The 15071-nt window shown below is 35.6% G+C and overlaps 1 protein-coding gene and 1 long non-coding RNA gene across 4 annotated transcripts; both read right to left on the bottom strand.

Annotated features, from left to right (window-relative positions):
• Window positions 1–1587: 1587 nt before the first annotated feature.
• LOC126605652 (uncharacterized) lies at window positions 1588–2243 on the bottom strand. The gene is made up of 2 exons (XR_007617021.1): window positions 1988–2243; window positions 1588–1820 (listed from the first exon to the last, which is right to left on the bottom strand). It is a non-coding gene; the product is annotated as an uncharacterized LOC126605652 (long non-coding RNA).
• A 1122-nt stretch (window positions 2244–3365) lies between these two features.
• Window positions 3366–12329, bottom strand: LOC126605354 (pentatricopeptide repeat-containing protein At1g10910, chloroplastic). Of its 3 annotated transcripts, none has more exons than XM_050272731.1 (11): window positions 11967–12329; window positions 10966–11050; window positions 10234–10497; window positions 8674–8976; window positions 7939–8043; window positions 7190–7289; window positions 6455–6774; window positions 5228–5404; window positions 5018–5146; window positions 4340–4591; window positions 3366–3511 (listed from the first exon to the last, which is right to left on the bottom strand). In XM_050272731.1, exons 1-10 carry the CDS (start codon window positions 12242–12244, stop codon window positions 4358–4360), a joined length of 1995 nt encoding a protein of 664 aa, XP_050128688.1. In that variant the 5' UTR covers window positions 12245–12329; the 3' UTR covers window positions 3366–3511; window positions 4340–4357. The 3 variants fall into 3 exon arrangements, with proteins under 3 accessions (XP_050128688.1, XP_050128687.1, XP_050128686.1); XM_050272730.1 differs by lacking the exon at window positions 3366–3511 and adding an exon at window positions 3567–3861; XM_050272729.1 differs by lacking the exon at window positions 3366–3511 and having other exon boundaries at window positions 3567–4591.
• Between the last annotated feature and the right edge of the window lie 2742 nt (window positions 12330–15071).

Raw genomic sequence — 15071 nt, 5'->3', positions numbered from 1 at the left:
GAATTTAAATAAATATATTATATTTCGTGTAAATAAGTGTCTACTTATACTTAAAATCTATATAATTTCATTATAAATTACAAAATAGAATGACATATATATTATGAAGTATTGAAACATAATGAAAACATAACGAATAAGGATATAATGTGTATTCATTTAAGTATGCAACAAATCTCTTACAATTTTTTATAAAAAATAAAATGCAAAATGAAAGTTATTTATTTTTTATTTAAGAGAGTCGCAATCTAGGCGGTCTAGGCAAGCGTCTCAGCAGGTCTAGACATTTTTTCTTAATTTTCTAACGCCTAGGCATTAATAGGAGGGCGGCCAGCCGCCTAGCGCCTAAACCGGACTTAAGCGGTGCTAGGCGGAGATTTTTACAACAATGTTATTTAGTCCCACATTACCCCGTACACTCCATTGTGTCTCACTATCATCTACGCTCTTGTTTTGTGTCCCACTTTACCTTATTCCGACAAATCTGTATACAAAATGGGCATGTACTAACGTGCCATGGACATTATAGTAGAAATTAATCACAATTAAAAGATCAAAACTAACCGAAGATAAAAACTTAAAAGAATACAACCCACACCTCTTTAAACTTGAACTTCACAATAATGCCCATGTCACGTCAGCTATTAACGATTTTGTTGACTCAAATGCCGGATAGGGTAAACAATGGCATTAGGGTAAAGCAAGATGATATCATAATCTCATAGAGCATCTTCTGAGGTTTAAGTTATTTGACGAGAAACAGAATACCCTATTCATAGTAAACAAACTGCTAAAGTAAACAATCGACTCGACTGCCAATTCGGAACTATAGCCCACAAACTAGGAGCTGTATTTTTGGTTACATTAAACTAAACTGCTCAGAAACACACCGGAAGAAACTGCTTGCGATGCAAATTGTTTCATTGTGCCTCAAAACTTCGTATCTGTTGTCCACGTACCTTGCACGCTAGGATGTTTGGTTACATGTCTAAGTCTTCAGTTTCACCACTTTTCTCCCCAGTTGGTTTCTTAGTCTGTTTGCATACTGAAACAATTCTTCCCCTTATTTAAACAATTATTTCTCTTGCTCGTCGATTTCCCACAACATCCTCGAAGAAGACATTGTAAGAAGGAAGCAGAAACTATGATTAATGATAGAGATTTTGATTTTGATGTGTGATTTCTTAGGATGGATGGTGGGTTATATGGAGGAGAAAGACAAAATTAGGATGTAGATAATGTCACGTGGCATGTCGTCATTCGTTAAAAATCTGATCAAAATCTTTTCTCAAATATTGTAAACATATTGTCACACGTGACGTGACGTGATTGATCAAAAATCTTATCAGAAATTTATCCTCAACGATTCTGAAAATGTAACGACACGTGGCAAGACTGTATTAGATAAAAATCTTATCGAAATCTATCACGAAAAATTGTCTTTTCGGATAATGACACATGAGACAATGAAAACGATTAAAAATCTTATCCGAAATTACAAATAAAATTATTTTGTATTATTTTATAAAATAAAAAATACTAATATTTTATCACCTATTGACATGACTATTCAGTTACAGGTAGAGATGCAAAAAGTAATTACTGTTCATTAAAGATAGTTCCTGTTTATTAAAGACTATTTAGGAAGTTATCCTAGAAGGCTTTGATGCTGGATTTGCTCTTATAAGAAGAGTGCTTTTCTAAAATATTGGGTTCGAACTTCAAAGTGTATTTCTATAAAGTGTAATTGTATCGAGGGTTTCTATGTGAAAATCCCATAAGTTTGGATTTTGCAATTGCCACACTCCTCTCAGTGCCATCTGCCACGCATTCATAAATCATTTCAATCAGAAATTTATACCAACAATTGAAACAAATAATGAGTCGAAATTTTGTTAAATACATACAAAAATTTCTAATCACAACAACCCTAACATTATATCATTTCATAAAAAAATTTAAAAAAAAAATTAGTTGTCCGACTTACCTTTTTCTCGAAGCTCTGTTACGATGAAGCTTGGATACGGCGTCGATAATGAGAGAGGAAGTAGGTGGAGGTGAGATTGTGGAGGCGGATATGGAGTCGCCTCGTGCTTTGGAGTGGTGGTGGACCGGTCGCGGCAGCCCAGCGAACAGAGAGCGAGAGAGAGAAGGAGGAGGAATAGTTGTGTGCCAGGCTTCTTACGTTTTTTTTTTTTTTTTTTTTTTTTTTTAGGGTAAACTTTACCCTTGAACTTTCACCTCACTTTCGACTTCCCCCTGAATTTTCTTTTGGAAAATTAAGGATTCAAACTAATTTTTTTAGCCAATTTGCGCCCTACCGTTAGTTTTTCATATATTCCATCCATATTTCCGTTAAGTAAGACCATGTGCACAACATGTGAGGATAGTTAAGTCATTTCACTTTTAAAAATGATTAAAAACTGAAAATAAATAATAATAAAAATTTTCCCTCTATTTTTTCCCGCTAATTCCTATCCTCAATTTTATTTTTCCCTCTTAGTCCTATGCATGAGAAATGACATATGGTGTTATTGTCTTCATAAGTAGCTAAGTTAATCTTTTTCTTGAAGCATGTACTACCATTTTTCTCTAACAAATTAATATTTGGCAAATGCCCATGGTGTTATTGTCTCCAAAGCAGTACATTAATATAAGAAACATGTCCATAAAAAAGACTAGGGTTTCTTATATTAATGCACTGCTTTGGAGACAATAGTACCATTAGCATTTGTCAAATTATTAATTTGTTAGAGAAAATAAAAATGGTAGACAATAATCTCATATGTCATTTCTCATGCATAGGAATGAGAGGGAAAACATAAAATCGAGGATAGGAATTAGCGGGAAAATATAGAGGGAAAGTTTTGTTTTTTTTTTATCTTCAATTTTTTAATCATTTTAAAAATGAAATGACTTAACTACCCTCACATGTTGTGCACAAAGTCTCACTTAACATAAATATGGATGGAATATATGAAAAACTAACGGTAGGGGGCAAATTGGCTAAAAAAATTAGTTTGAGTCCTTAATTTTCCAATATAAAAGTTCAGGGGGGAAATCGAAAATGAGGTGAAAGTTCAGGGGGTAAACTGACAGTTTACTCTTTTTTTTAAGTATAATGATATATTTTACACTAGACAGAATGAAATGTTCGGCTAAACCACACAATGAGCAACTTAATTTGGTATCGAATTTGTCATCTACGAGATTCGAACCTAAATCTTCTCACTTACATATGAAGAGAAATACTACCAAATCGTAATACTGAGTGGCGGGCTTCTTACTTAATTGAAACGATGGGCTTCTTGGTTTTTGGTTTCCTAGTTTTGGGCCTTTAAGCCTGCATGAGATTGAGCCCACTTAAAATAAACCCCGCCCATTTTATCACTCTGAACTCCCCATCTTTGCCCCCAAAGTGTGAATTCTTATGGAAAGTTATGAGCATGTCATTTGCAATTTATTTATCAAATGACTTGCAACTTCACCATGAAGATCCTCATCTATTAAACTGCATACATTTGAAATAAACAATATACGTCGAGTTTTAGGTAAAGATAATTGAGTTTCAGAGAGCAAAATCATATTTTCTATTAAAATTGTAACTAGTTTATTTGAGATAATTGTCACATTTAACTGACATACAATAGGAAGCAGGACAAGAAAACAGCCAAGTACAAGCTCCAGCATCTTGTCCGAACACACATTTGTTCGAATGACGAAGCATACCAATCTGTCTTCCAGCAACCAGATGAAGCTGGACTTGCAGAGGTTTCAAGGGCTCTTGTACATGCGGCCACCAAAGCTTTAAGAACTAACACATCCAACTTGGGGCCACTTGTCCTACCATATTCCAAGCAGCTGCGATATGGTCCATATGGATGGTCAGTGATCCGCAAGAAACTATTGTTTTTACCAAGGCAGAAGTTAACTTATGCGCCGAATTTCAATAGGCCTCTTCAGCGTTTCTGTATAGATGCTGGTGGAAGGCCAGTGGTTGACGGCATGGTAGATAGTCAAAGCTTTACTACTAGGGAAAATTGGTTGGTTCTTACTCTATTCAGTAGTCAAAGCCTTACTAATTGCCGCTAAGAAAGATTGCGTAAATTTATATAGCCAAAGAATTATGATTGAATTACAGAATCCGATTACATGCATGAAAGGTTATATGATAAACCTAATCCAATTCTCACTGTACAAGGGGTCAGCCAAAACGAGTCAAAGAAGCTGGGGCTCACATATGTGAAGACTACTTATACTAGCAAGCAAGCTTCGACCTCAACCAGACATCAACCAGCATATTGCACTTCACAAAGTGTTGAGCTAGGATGGAATATACCTGGTATTTCCACAGATTTCAAACTCTTTTCTCCTTCTCGCGAGATTTTGAAGCTTTTGAAATCATATGCTGCTTTGAGAGTATCTCCGCAATCTGTTGGCGACCAAACAAGTGAGAGTTTTTCAGTATCACGTTTCTTGTAGCTGAATCAGCAACATAACCTTGTCCTGGCATCCACTGTAGCATTTGAAAAAGCATGTCCTTCTTCTCAGGGAGTGAAACATAGCGAGATATGGCCATCTGAAATAGTCCCTGTGCAATGAAGGAATGAAACTAAGCAATGACTTCAAAAGGTAAAATCTGAAACAGAAGAGGTGTAAAGCTTCCGTTGAGGATTTTATATCCATTGCAGATTTCATTGCTTATGTACATTTTCCCCACAACTTGGTGCACCCATTGTTACCCCGCCCGTCTACTGGGTGTTCACTATTTCTCTCTTTAAGGAATATTGTCCTCACTTATTATATACTAACAAATAAAAAATAGGTAGATCCAAAACAGTAGATGGAATAAAATCCACCATAAAATCACTCCCTTCCCGAAAGGAAAGAGACAGGGCTTGATGACTCCCGCATACTTCCATGACCACCTGGTATCTCATAATAGTCTGAAGCAAGTTGCTTATGGATAAAAGTATAAAATTTCTGAAGAAATTTATTAACACCCATGATAGTTTACCTGATCTATCTTACAGCCAGAAGCATCAACCGCCTTCAAAACATCATTTATCAAGTTGATGTTTCCCAACTTCATAAAGGCAGTTGCAAACTTTTTAATAGCAGGCTTAGAAATTAACCCTGCATTGTCCTGACCAGAAAAGAAAAAAGTAATTACAAGAGTCATAAGATACGCATTGAACAAACGTATCTTTCAAATTATATAGCTCACCTTGACTACTACATAAGCATCTCTGAGAAGCTGTCCTGCTACTAGAATGTGCAGAATCTTCTCATGAAGGGCCTTGCACATTGTCCGCTTGCTATATCTCAGCATATTGTAAACAGAGTATGCTTCTGAATATGCTCTTATCTTACCAAGAAGAAACATTAAGGAGGAACACAGTTCCTGAAATATAAGATACCACCACTATTTCAAAACTCAAGGCTCTTGCATATTCTTTGCACCACAAAGCATTCTGATGTTTTACTTTTGAAGAAAACAAAAACGATGTTTCAGAATCCCCTTGTATGTATTTGTGCATGTATTTTATGCATCATGAATGTGCGTAAATACAAAGAAAACACTTATGGACAAGGATCAGAATCGCGATAAACCCTCACTAGCCAATGAATCAAAATCCAGATCATCTTCAATGTCCATAACGTAGTAATTTGTTGGTTTTGGATCCAACAGTCCATTAGTACGTAAGCAATATGCCAATATACCATATATGCTCGCTTAATGGCTAAAATAGTGCTGCTTTATGATTGTAGTGGCATTGCACAATACAGTCAGTGATGCGTGGTGGTAATAATGATGAAAAATGATACAAAAATTTTCTTAACAATTTCAATATTTGTAAATTATTATATATACCTAAAAGGATTTAATTTATTGGAACTTCAAATTTTTAAGACTAATTTCAAAAATAAAACAACAGTATCATATTGGCAGCAACAAACAAGCTAAAAAGGTATTGACCATTTAACACACCCATCCTCAAGCTTCTTGTTTAAAGAACTCTAAGCAGTGCAAACTTACAAACTAATATGATAAGCATAAAAGTTACATAATAGACTAGAAGTCTACTATTAGGAAAGAACCCTATTAATTCAAGCTTGACTCTTTAAGGCAAACATTTACAGGTGTGTTTTAGGCAAACTCTTTTAGGTAAATATTTAGTGTTCACACAAAATAGCAACAATAACAAAGCCCCAAACCCTGAAGCCTATGCATAATGAAAGTTCTTCCCTACTTGTTTTTAGTTATTTCAAGAGCACTTCTTTTTCTTCGATCTATCAATAATTGCATAAATGACAAAATGTACAATATGTTTCCATTGACTCATACTTTTTAAAGGCAAGTAAATTGACAAGAGATAGTCTGCAAACTTCTACAGTTGCGGAAACTAAACTCACTTAGTTCAACAAGTATAGATGCATCTCGGAAGAATACCTCATCTGGTTGGTGGCCCTTGTTGTGCATGTCCTCCATGGTCTGATAAGCAAGAAGGTATAACTTCTCCTTGCAGAAGTATTTTATGAGGATATGAAAGGTATTATAATCAGGAGTGATTTTTAGTTCATCCATTTTTCTCATCATTTCCATTACACTATCCATATCGCCTGCTCTGCAATAGGCACAGATCATTGTATTCAACATAACTAAATCATATCTATCATGGGTTCCTTCAAAATCCTTTGCCAGCTGCTTTGCATCTTCCAGAAGCCCACCTCGGCAGAAAGCGGAAATCATGATACTGTAAGAATAGCCATCTGCAAGGTGCAAGAATAGATAATCAAAACAATTTCAGTTGTAAAGATAGAAACTTAAACTTCTGTTAGTAAGAAAAATCCTACAAGAAATACAGTGTTCAGTGCAAGTATCTACCAAAACTCCAAAAACATCTATACTTTTCCCAGACTGTCACTTATTTTTTTGGAAAAGGGATTCATGCACAAGTTTTAAGTTACTTAGGGTAACTTAAGAGCTCCTATCTTGTGCATATCATTTGTAAAGACCTGTAGCATTAATAGCTTGGTTGAGAACCTACACGTATGCTTTTGAACATTGGAAGACAATGCATAATTCAGCTTCCCCTGAGGCTTTTAGTGCAGCATGTGTATGATACAATAATATGCATATTTTGAGTACAGAAAAGTTTGAGAATTTGTCTCTGATAAAACTTACCTGATCGGACGGACTTCTCCTTCATTTCTTGAAAAACCAACTTAGCTTCATGTATTCGCCCAGCCTTCGCAAGGGCATCCATCAATAAACAGTACGGCATCTACAAATAAGTCATAGCCACAAATGTTACAAGACCAAAAAGAAAATAAATCAAGTTCCTAGAACTAGAAGTAACAAATGATAGCTGGATTGTCAGATTGTAGGGGTCCAGTATGTGACACGAAAACAACACATTAGTGTAAACAAAATAATCATTACTAGATATTTTTACCAATTCAGCAAGCACAAGATGTTAGGATAAGACACAGAAAGCTCATTCCAAGAGAAAACCACAAAGCATTTTACTCAATATGTTTCATGACCTACTTTAAGGGAATGACTCGAGGGAATAAAATCAATCAGATAAAAGTTAATACTATCTGTGTAAGCAAGCAAACAAAGGTTTCAAATGGTAACTACAAAATCAAACCCCTATAAATTGTATCTATGGTATTAAAGCCTTACAAATGGTATCTACAACGATTTATGGTATTTCATTGTCAAACCACATTGTTGCCCTGAATTTGTTTTTGAGAGTTTCTTACTTAATTTATTAGATTATCTGGTGCAAATTAAATAATATTGACATTCTATAAGCTACTCTATTTGGCTCTAAAGCACTTATTTTCCATAGAGAAAACCATAGCAGGGCAAACTGACAACATCTTGGCTTTTTAAACTAATGAGTTAGATGAAAAGTACTCGTGTACCTCGTCTTCAGCATAACCCAAAGCTTCCAGTTCACCTAATAGTTCTCTTGATTTTTCAAACAGCCCCCCTCTGACATAAACCTTCAATAAAGTTGTCAAAATAACCTGCGAGCACTTGCAGTAGGAGAAGATATTATCACTAAAATCTTTGAAGTACACAAAAATTAAGCAAAGAATAAGAAGTTCTAAGCTTGCACCTTTGCATAAAATAAGTACAACTCTTATTTTATCTTTACCAACCAAGCATTTACAGATCTGCAAGCTAATACTAAATATCCAATATGTTGAGAAGCATGAAGACCAAATGAAGAGTACGTAGGTGAAGACAAAATTGTAGACTGATGAGTGATTAATCAAAATTTTCATGTATAATTTTTTTATAGGAAGAATTTTTACATAAAATCGTGAAGTTGCAATACGAAGTAACAGAGTGAATGAGTTACTATAATCTACTATGCACACTCATTTCCAGCTAGAACCAAAAAGATTAAGACCTGTAACATTGTCAATCAGGGTACTGCTTTTTCGGAGTAAGACTTTTAGTGATCAAGATTGGACCTTATTCTGTATTTGGTGCAACCAAAATGTAGCCATCTCAAACCATGCGTATGTGTTATATGATCTATTCTTACATCCTTTAGTGTAGAACTCTTACAACAAGAGATATCAGTGATAGAAGTAACTAATGAACTTTGGAATGAGGTAATCATGTATAGCAGTTAAACATGAACAAACCTTATTTGGTACTAACCCTGCAGATTTCATATCTTGAACCAAAACATCAGCCTCCTTGTAGTTCCCTCTCATAGAGTACGCATTAAGCAAAGAGCTGTAGTGGTAGACATTTGGTGAATGACCCTCATCCTTCATCTTCTTAAAATAACCTTCTGCTTCCTCCAATTTATTATTAGATGCACAGACAGCTAAAAGTGTACCATAAATTACACTGTCCATCTGCAGCTCATTACGCTGCAATTCTTGAACAAATTCTAATGCCTTATTATAACCATTTTTGAGTTTGCTGCAACCTGCAAGCAGCTAAGATAATAGTAGATTAATAGTAATGCAGGTCAAACATATGAATAAGCAATTTAGTATTGAACAGGTTTTACTTATCAGAAAAACAAACGGATGTTCAGAAAATTAACATGTATTGTTGCTAGCTGGCATTAGACGTTTCTTATTTCGTTTATGAAATTAATGTAGTCATATGTTAATCATGACAGCTCACAATCTTTCAAGTTTCTCTTAGAAAATTTATTAATAAGTGTACTTCATATAAAGTAGGAATTAGGAAATGTCACTGGGAAAGCTTTTATACTTTCGTCTTACACAATATACTAGTAAATCATATAACAATTTCACTTGAAGAAACAAAGAGCTATTCCGAAAATTAACATGTATTGTATAAGTTATTAAGTTGTTAGATTTTTTATATTTCATTCATTTATGATAACTGCTAGTTTATATTTTGAGTTTTAATGATACTTTTTTTGTCAGGAACAGACCTATTCATTAACGGTAAAAGAAAAAAAAGGCAGTCCAAAAGTAGCGAACAAGAAATCCACTTCAGGGAACAAATAAATAAGGAATCTACATCAACAATTCCATCCTAAAGAAGTTGCATCAAGACAACCACATCATTTCCAGAAAACTACCTAATAAATGTTGTCAAATCTGATACAATAAAGGATAGCTCTCTAAACTTTGAAGTTACATCTGCCCACAATAAAAAAAACCCCAAAAACACACCCTATCCCATAAATGCTCCATCTCCTTCCCAAGCACATTCTCAAAGAACCCCTGTATTGCTTCCAATTCATTAAACCCAGAAAATTTCCATCCCAACACATCTCTCCAGACATCTCTACCAAAAATAAATTCCTTGCGTAATGCACTGCAGTCTGCAGGACTCTGGAATAGCACAACATAAGCATTTCTCTTTAAGTAAGTGAGGCCACAAAGAACAAGCCACTGGGAAATTAGTTAAAATGAATCATAATCACAATCACTATGTGTTAATGTTATTCTTACGGAATGCAATTTTGGATGAGAACTCCTTATCCACAAACAGTTCTCTTGTTTTAATAATTTTCATTTTTACGTAGCATCGTCAGCCAAGGACAATTATGATTTCCCAGTAAAACAGTATTTTAATTTTCAATTCTTATCATTGAATTCACTCCTTGATCAAAGATTCAGCGCATATCCTCTGTATGTTATCATTTTGTAAGAAAAAACTTTTGTTTGAAATGCCAAGGAAACCAACATTGCATGATACATTGAAATGCATACCGTACTATATGTGACAGCATCTGGCGTTAAACCATTCTGCTTCATCTGGTCAAATAACTTAAAGCTGACATCAAACTTGCCACTCCTGATCAGACTACCAAGAACAGAATTGCATATGTGAACATTCTTTTTGGTTGATTCATCTTGAATGTTATTGTATATTTCTAGTGCTTTTACAGGATTGAGGCTCTTTCCCATGAACTTTATATAGCTGCTATAGGATGATGCACTGACTTTTTCATTCTGTAGCATCCATTCAAAGAGCTGTAACAATTGCAAATTTATTCTAATATCAAAAACTGGAAAGAGAAACTCAATAATTTTGGGTACAACATTCAAAGACAAAAAGGACAACAACATATATGTTTTGTTAACAGGAGCATGTACACACGACTGGAGAGAGGGAGTGAGAGGAAAACCACCAACATGCTTTTTCTTAGCACACTACTTCTTAGCACACTATTGGAGACATAAGGAATGAAAACTGAATATAAACTGCATGATCGAAAAGCTTAGCAACACAGACAAGTACACTAAAACAGCATACATTACTTGCAAGAAATCATGAAACCAAAAAGAAGTCCGGAAGGCTTTTGCAATCTGATATTGGTGTTAAATAAATATTAAATGTTAAACAGAAATAAATAAAACAGGTTGCACCAAATATAAAATATTCACTAACAAAATATAATAATTATAATAGTAACATTTAGATTTTCAAAGTCATAGCACCTGGGAAAGATCATGCCATCTTTTCTTCGTCCCCAAATGGCGTATAATGGCATTCAAGTCTTGAACCGTCAAACTCCCACCTAATCTGAGGGGGGAAATTAATGTCAGTTACTCTGCATAACCAGAATAGGTGATTCACAGTTCAAAAAGATTACTTCATGATCGAAGGAATCAAGTTACACAATCACAAAAAAAAAAGATATTTCAGTATTGCGAACAAATCTAAAATAAAATAAATCAAAGAATGCAGATAATCCCAGTAGCATTATTAAGAAACAAAATGCAACGGTAAAGATGAAAAATAAAAATTGGATGACATGAACATGAACATGAAAATTAACATATCATTTGGGGAAAATTAACATATCATAGAGGTCGCACTTGGTGCGATGGCAAGTGCCTTCGCCCATGAGCGGTAGGTCTCGGGTTCGAGACTTGGGAGCAGCCTCTCCATAAATGGGGGTAAGGCTAGCCGACATTCACCTCTCCCAGACCCTGCGTAAAGCGGGAGCCTTGTGCACTGGGTACGACCTTTATAGTATACGGTCTCCATAACACTGGCTAAGTATAATCTGAATGATGTCAGATGAAAAATGAAAAAGTAAATTATTTTCGAGAAAACAAAAAGATAAACACTTCATTCCATACAGCACAAGCATCAAAGAGAACCAAAAACAGATAATGGAACAGCACAATGCAGCCCCTTTTTACAAAACCCATTTCGAGTTTCAATTGAAAAAACTTAGCTCATGAAACAAAAACTGTAAACATATAGAAAAAAGACAAGGATGAAACAAAATACAGGATATCATAACACCCAATTCACTCCATTACTTGCAATTCAAACAAAACAATGTAACGGTCAAATTTCGCTACGGACTAAAAACCCGGATACTAATTCAGTCATCATTCACTTGGAAAAACAAAAGAACTCAAGAAAATAAATGTGCAGAAATGGGGCAAAAAATGAACTTATCGAAAAGAAAATTGCAGAGAAGGACCTTGTGAGAGCGGAGCCCAAGTCGGAGGAGTCTTGGACTTGAACAATTGCAGACTGTCTGGCTAAGTAGTGCTTGGAGTGACGCTTCGGGACCCTGTTACTGCCATTGTTGGGAGCCTCCCCCACAAGAGTTGTGGCACAACAGAGATGAGAATTCTTGGCTCTTGCGCTCCTCCATGGAGTCGGAGAGAGAATGGATAGAGAAGAAATGGGCGAGGAGGGGCCGCAGAGGACGTGCTGGACACCGCCGGCGACGCCCTGTACCGACGTCACCTCCATTTTTCACTTTGTGAGGGACTGATGGAAATGGAAATTGAATTGAAGGGACGAGTGTAGAGTTTGTCTGAGTTGGGATTTTTCCAAGGGAAGATAATATTTTTTGGAAAATCTTTAAGGGAAGGAATTCCATTTTTTTATAAAAATGATTTGGGCACTACATCGAACTTTAACGATCCGAATCGTTTATTTTTCAAATTGTACTTTATAAATTATCCTTGTAAAATATTAGCTAAATCGGAAATGTTTAAGATAATTAGGTTCAAAGAAATTAACGAGTATTTTGTTATATAAGAAATAATGAAATTTTATCTTGATAATTAAATAGGAAATGGTTTCGGATTGAATTGAATTTTTGTAAGGATGATCTATGAATCGAGACTTACAAAATAGACGGTTTGGATCGTTGAAGTTCAATGTGGAGTGAGCTCCACACCTAATCCCTATTTTTTGAACAAAAGAAAAACAGGGACCCCTTTGCATAAAGGGCCTGAATATTTTTTAATAATCGGACTAATTTTGTAAATAAATTTTTTTAATTAAATGACATGAAAATCTACTAACATATTATTATTTTAAGTGTTAACGTGTTTATTTTTTATTGGTGTCACATTATTTAATTTACAAATATAATCTACCTAACATTACTTATATCTTTAACTTATTTTTTTCTATCCCTTGAAACTCAATTGTTTTCCCATTTTATTGCTGAAATTCAAAAACTGTTACTTTGCCAATAGAACTCGATTCTCGTTTTACTTTGTCCTTGCATGATATTTTATTTTCGTTAATGTGCTAATATTAGATCAGTCTCAGGGTCGGAATGAGATATACTTATTGAATTTCTAGAGTTTGAAGACGGTACTATTGATTTCATTGATATAAAACAGGACTTTCTTAATGGGCATTCGAGAAGAAGCTGAGGAATTCGATCTTCAGCTAATGGTGGTGATGCATGAGCATCTAGAAGGTTTCTACAAATGTTTAGGTCTGCTTGCTGGTTGGCATAAGGTTTGGGGTAACTTTGATTTGGGTCGAAAAATTTTGAGTTGTTATTAGATATAGCCAGGTGTGATATTTTTCTACTTTAAATAAATTTCTTGATTTAGACATTTTTATTCATATTTTTAATTTAAATATTTAAATATAAATGTAAGATCCCACATCGTCCAGGGGTGATAATCCTATAAGCCTTATATGTACATGTCCACCTCCAATTAGCACGAGACATTTTGAGAGCTCACTGGCTTCGGATTCCATTGGAACTCTGAAGTTAAACGAGTTCGCACGAGAGCAATCCCAAGATGGGTGACTCACTGTGAAGTTCTCGTGTGAGTTCCCAGAAATAAAACCATGAAGGCGTGGTCGGGGCCCAAAGTGGACAATATCGTGCTACGGTGGAGTTAAGCCCAGAATGTGGTGGGGGCCCGGGCCGGGATGTGACAATTTGGTATCAGAGCCAATTCCTGGTCGGAAGTGTGCCGACTAGGACGTCGAGCCTCTAAGGGGGGTGAATTGTTACATCTCACATTGCCCAGGAAAGTGGATCATGTAAGCCTTATATGTATATTCTCATCTCTACCTAGCACGAGACCTTTTGGGAACTCACTAACTTCGGGTTCCGTAGGAACTCCGAAGTTAAGCGAGAATGGGCCAGAGCATTCCCAAGATGGGTGACCTACTGGGAAGTTCTGCTCGAGTGAGTTAAAGAAAAAAAACCGTGAGGGCGTGGTCAGGGCCCAAAGCGGACAATATTGTGCTATAGTGGAGTCGAGCCCGGGATGTGGTCGGAGCCCAGGGCGAGATGTGACAATTTGGTATCATAGCCAATCTCTAGCCCGAAGCGTGCCGACGAGAACGTCGAGCCCCTAAGGGGTGGATTGTAAGATTACACATCGCCTAGGGGTGAGGATCCCGTAAGTCTTATATGTACATGCCCACCTCTAATTAGCACGAGGCCTTTTGGCCCCAGGGGTGAGTATCATGTAAGTCTTATATGTACATGCCGACCTCTAATTAGTACGAGGCCTTTTGGGCCCAGGGGTGAGGATCCTGTAAGTCTTATATGTACATGACCACCTCTAATTAGCACGAGGCATTTTGGGAGCTCACTGGCTTCAGGTTCCATCGAAACTCTGAAGTTAAGCGAGTTCGCGCGAGAGCAATCCCATGATGAGTGACCCACTAGGAAGTTCTCATGTGAGTTCCCATAAACAAAACAGTGAGGGAGTGGTCGGGGCCCAAAGCGGATAATATCGTGCTACGGTAGAGTCGAGCCCGGGATATGGTGGGGGTCCGAGCCGAGACGTGACATAAAGATCTAACCACTTTTCTAAAAAATTGTTAAAAATAAATTTATATGACATCATATATTATACCTACATCATAAATTGATTAAATACATTTAACATGAAAGTAGAATTACAAAAATAAACAAAACTTAAGTTACCTATCATCCATGAAAATTTGATTGGAGGAATTTAATCATCATATATTTATTAACTCATACTAATATAGAACCAACAACGTAAATCAATTAGCACAATTAACATGTGATGGAGGTAGAAGAACAAATTGAGATTCGAATTGGGGTAGGAAAAAAAATATATAATTCTTATATTTAACCCTTAATTAAGTAAATTAATCCTATAAATAAGAGATAATATTTATCATAATTTAATAAACAGATAATAAAAGTAAGATGATGTGGATAATCAATGAACATACATAATCCGACAAAGTGGACTAAACTCAATATAGATTAAAGACTTACAAAATTGAATTTATATCAAGTTTACTCAAGTCATAATGAGAACTGTTATTAGCACTC

This window comes from Malus sylvestris, chromosome 15, assembly GCF_916048215.2.
Source record: "Malus sylvestris chromosome 15, drMalSylv7.2, whole genome shotgun sequence".
Lineage (NCBI taxonomy): Eukaryota > Viridiplantae > Streptophyta > Magnoliopsida > Rosales > Rosaceae > Malus > Malus sylvestris.
Note: the sequence above shows the minus strand (reverse complement) of the source record. Positions and strands in the feature narration are given on the sequence as shown.

Bases quoted from the DNA above. Each gene is read 5' to 3' on its own strand.
- LOC126605354 (XM_050272731.1), bottom strand. From the start codon at position 12,244: ATGGAGGTGACGTCGGTACAGGGCGTCGCCGGCGGTGTCCAGCACGTC. The intron at 11,051-11,966 runs GTCCTTCTCTGC...TTCCCCCCTCAG, and splicing joins TTGGGCTCCGCTCTCACAAG to ATTAGGTGGGAGTTTGACGG. The intron at 7,290-7,938 runs GTACACGAGTAC...ACTTATTTGTAG, and splicing joins TGGGTTATGCTGAAGACGAG to ATGCCGTACTGTTTATTGAT.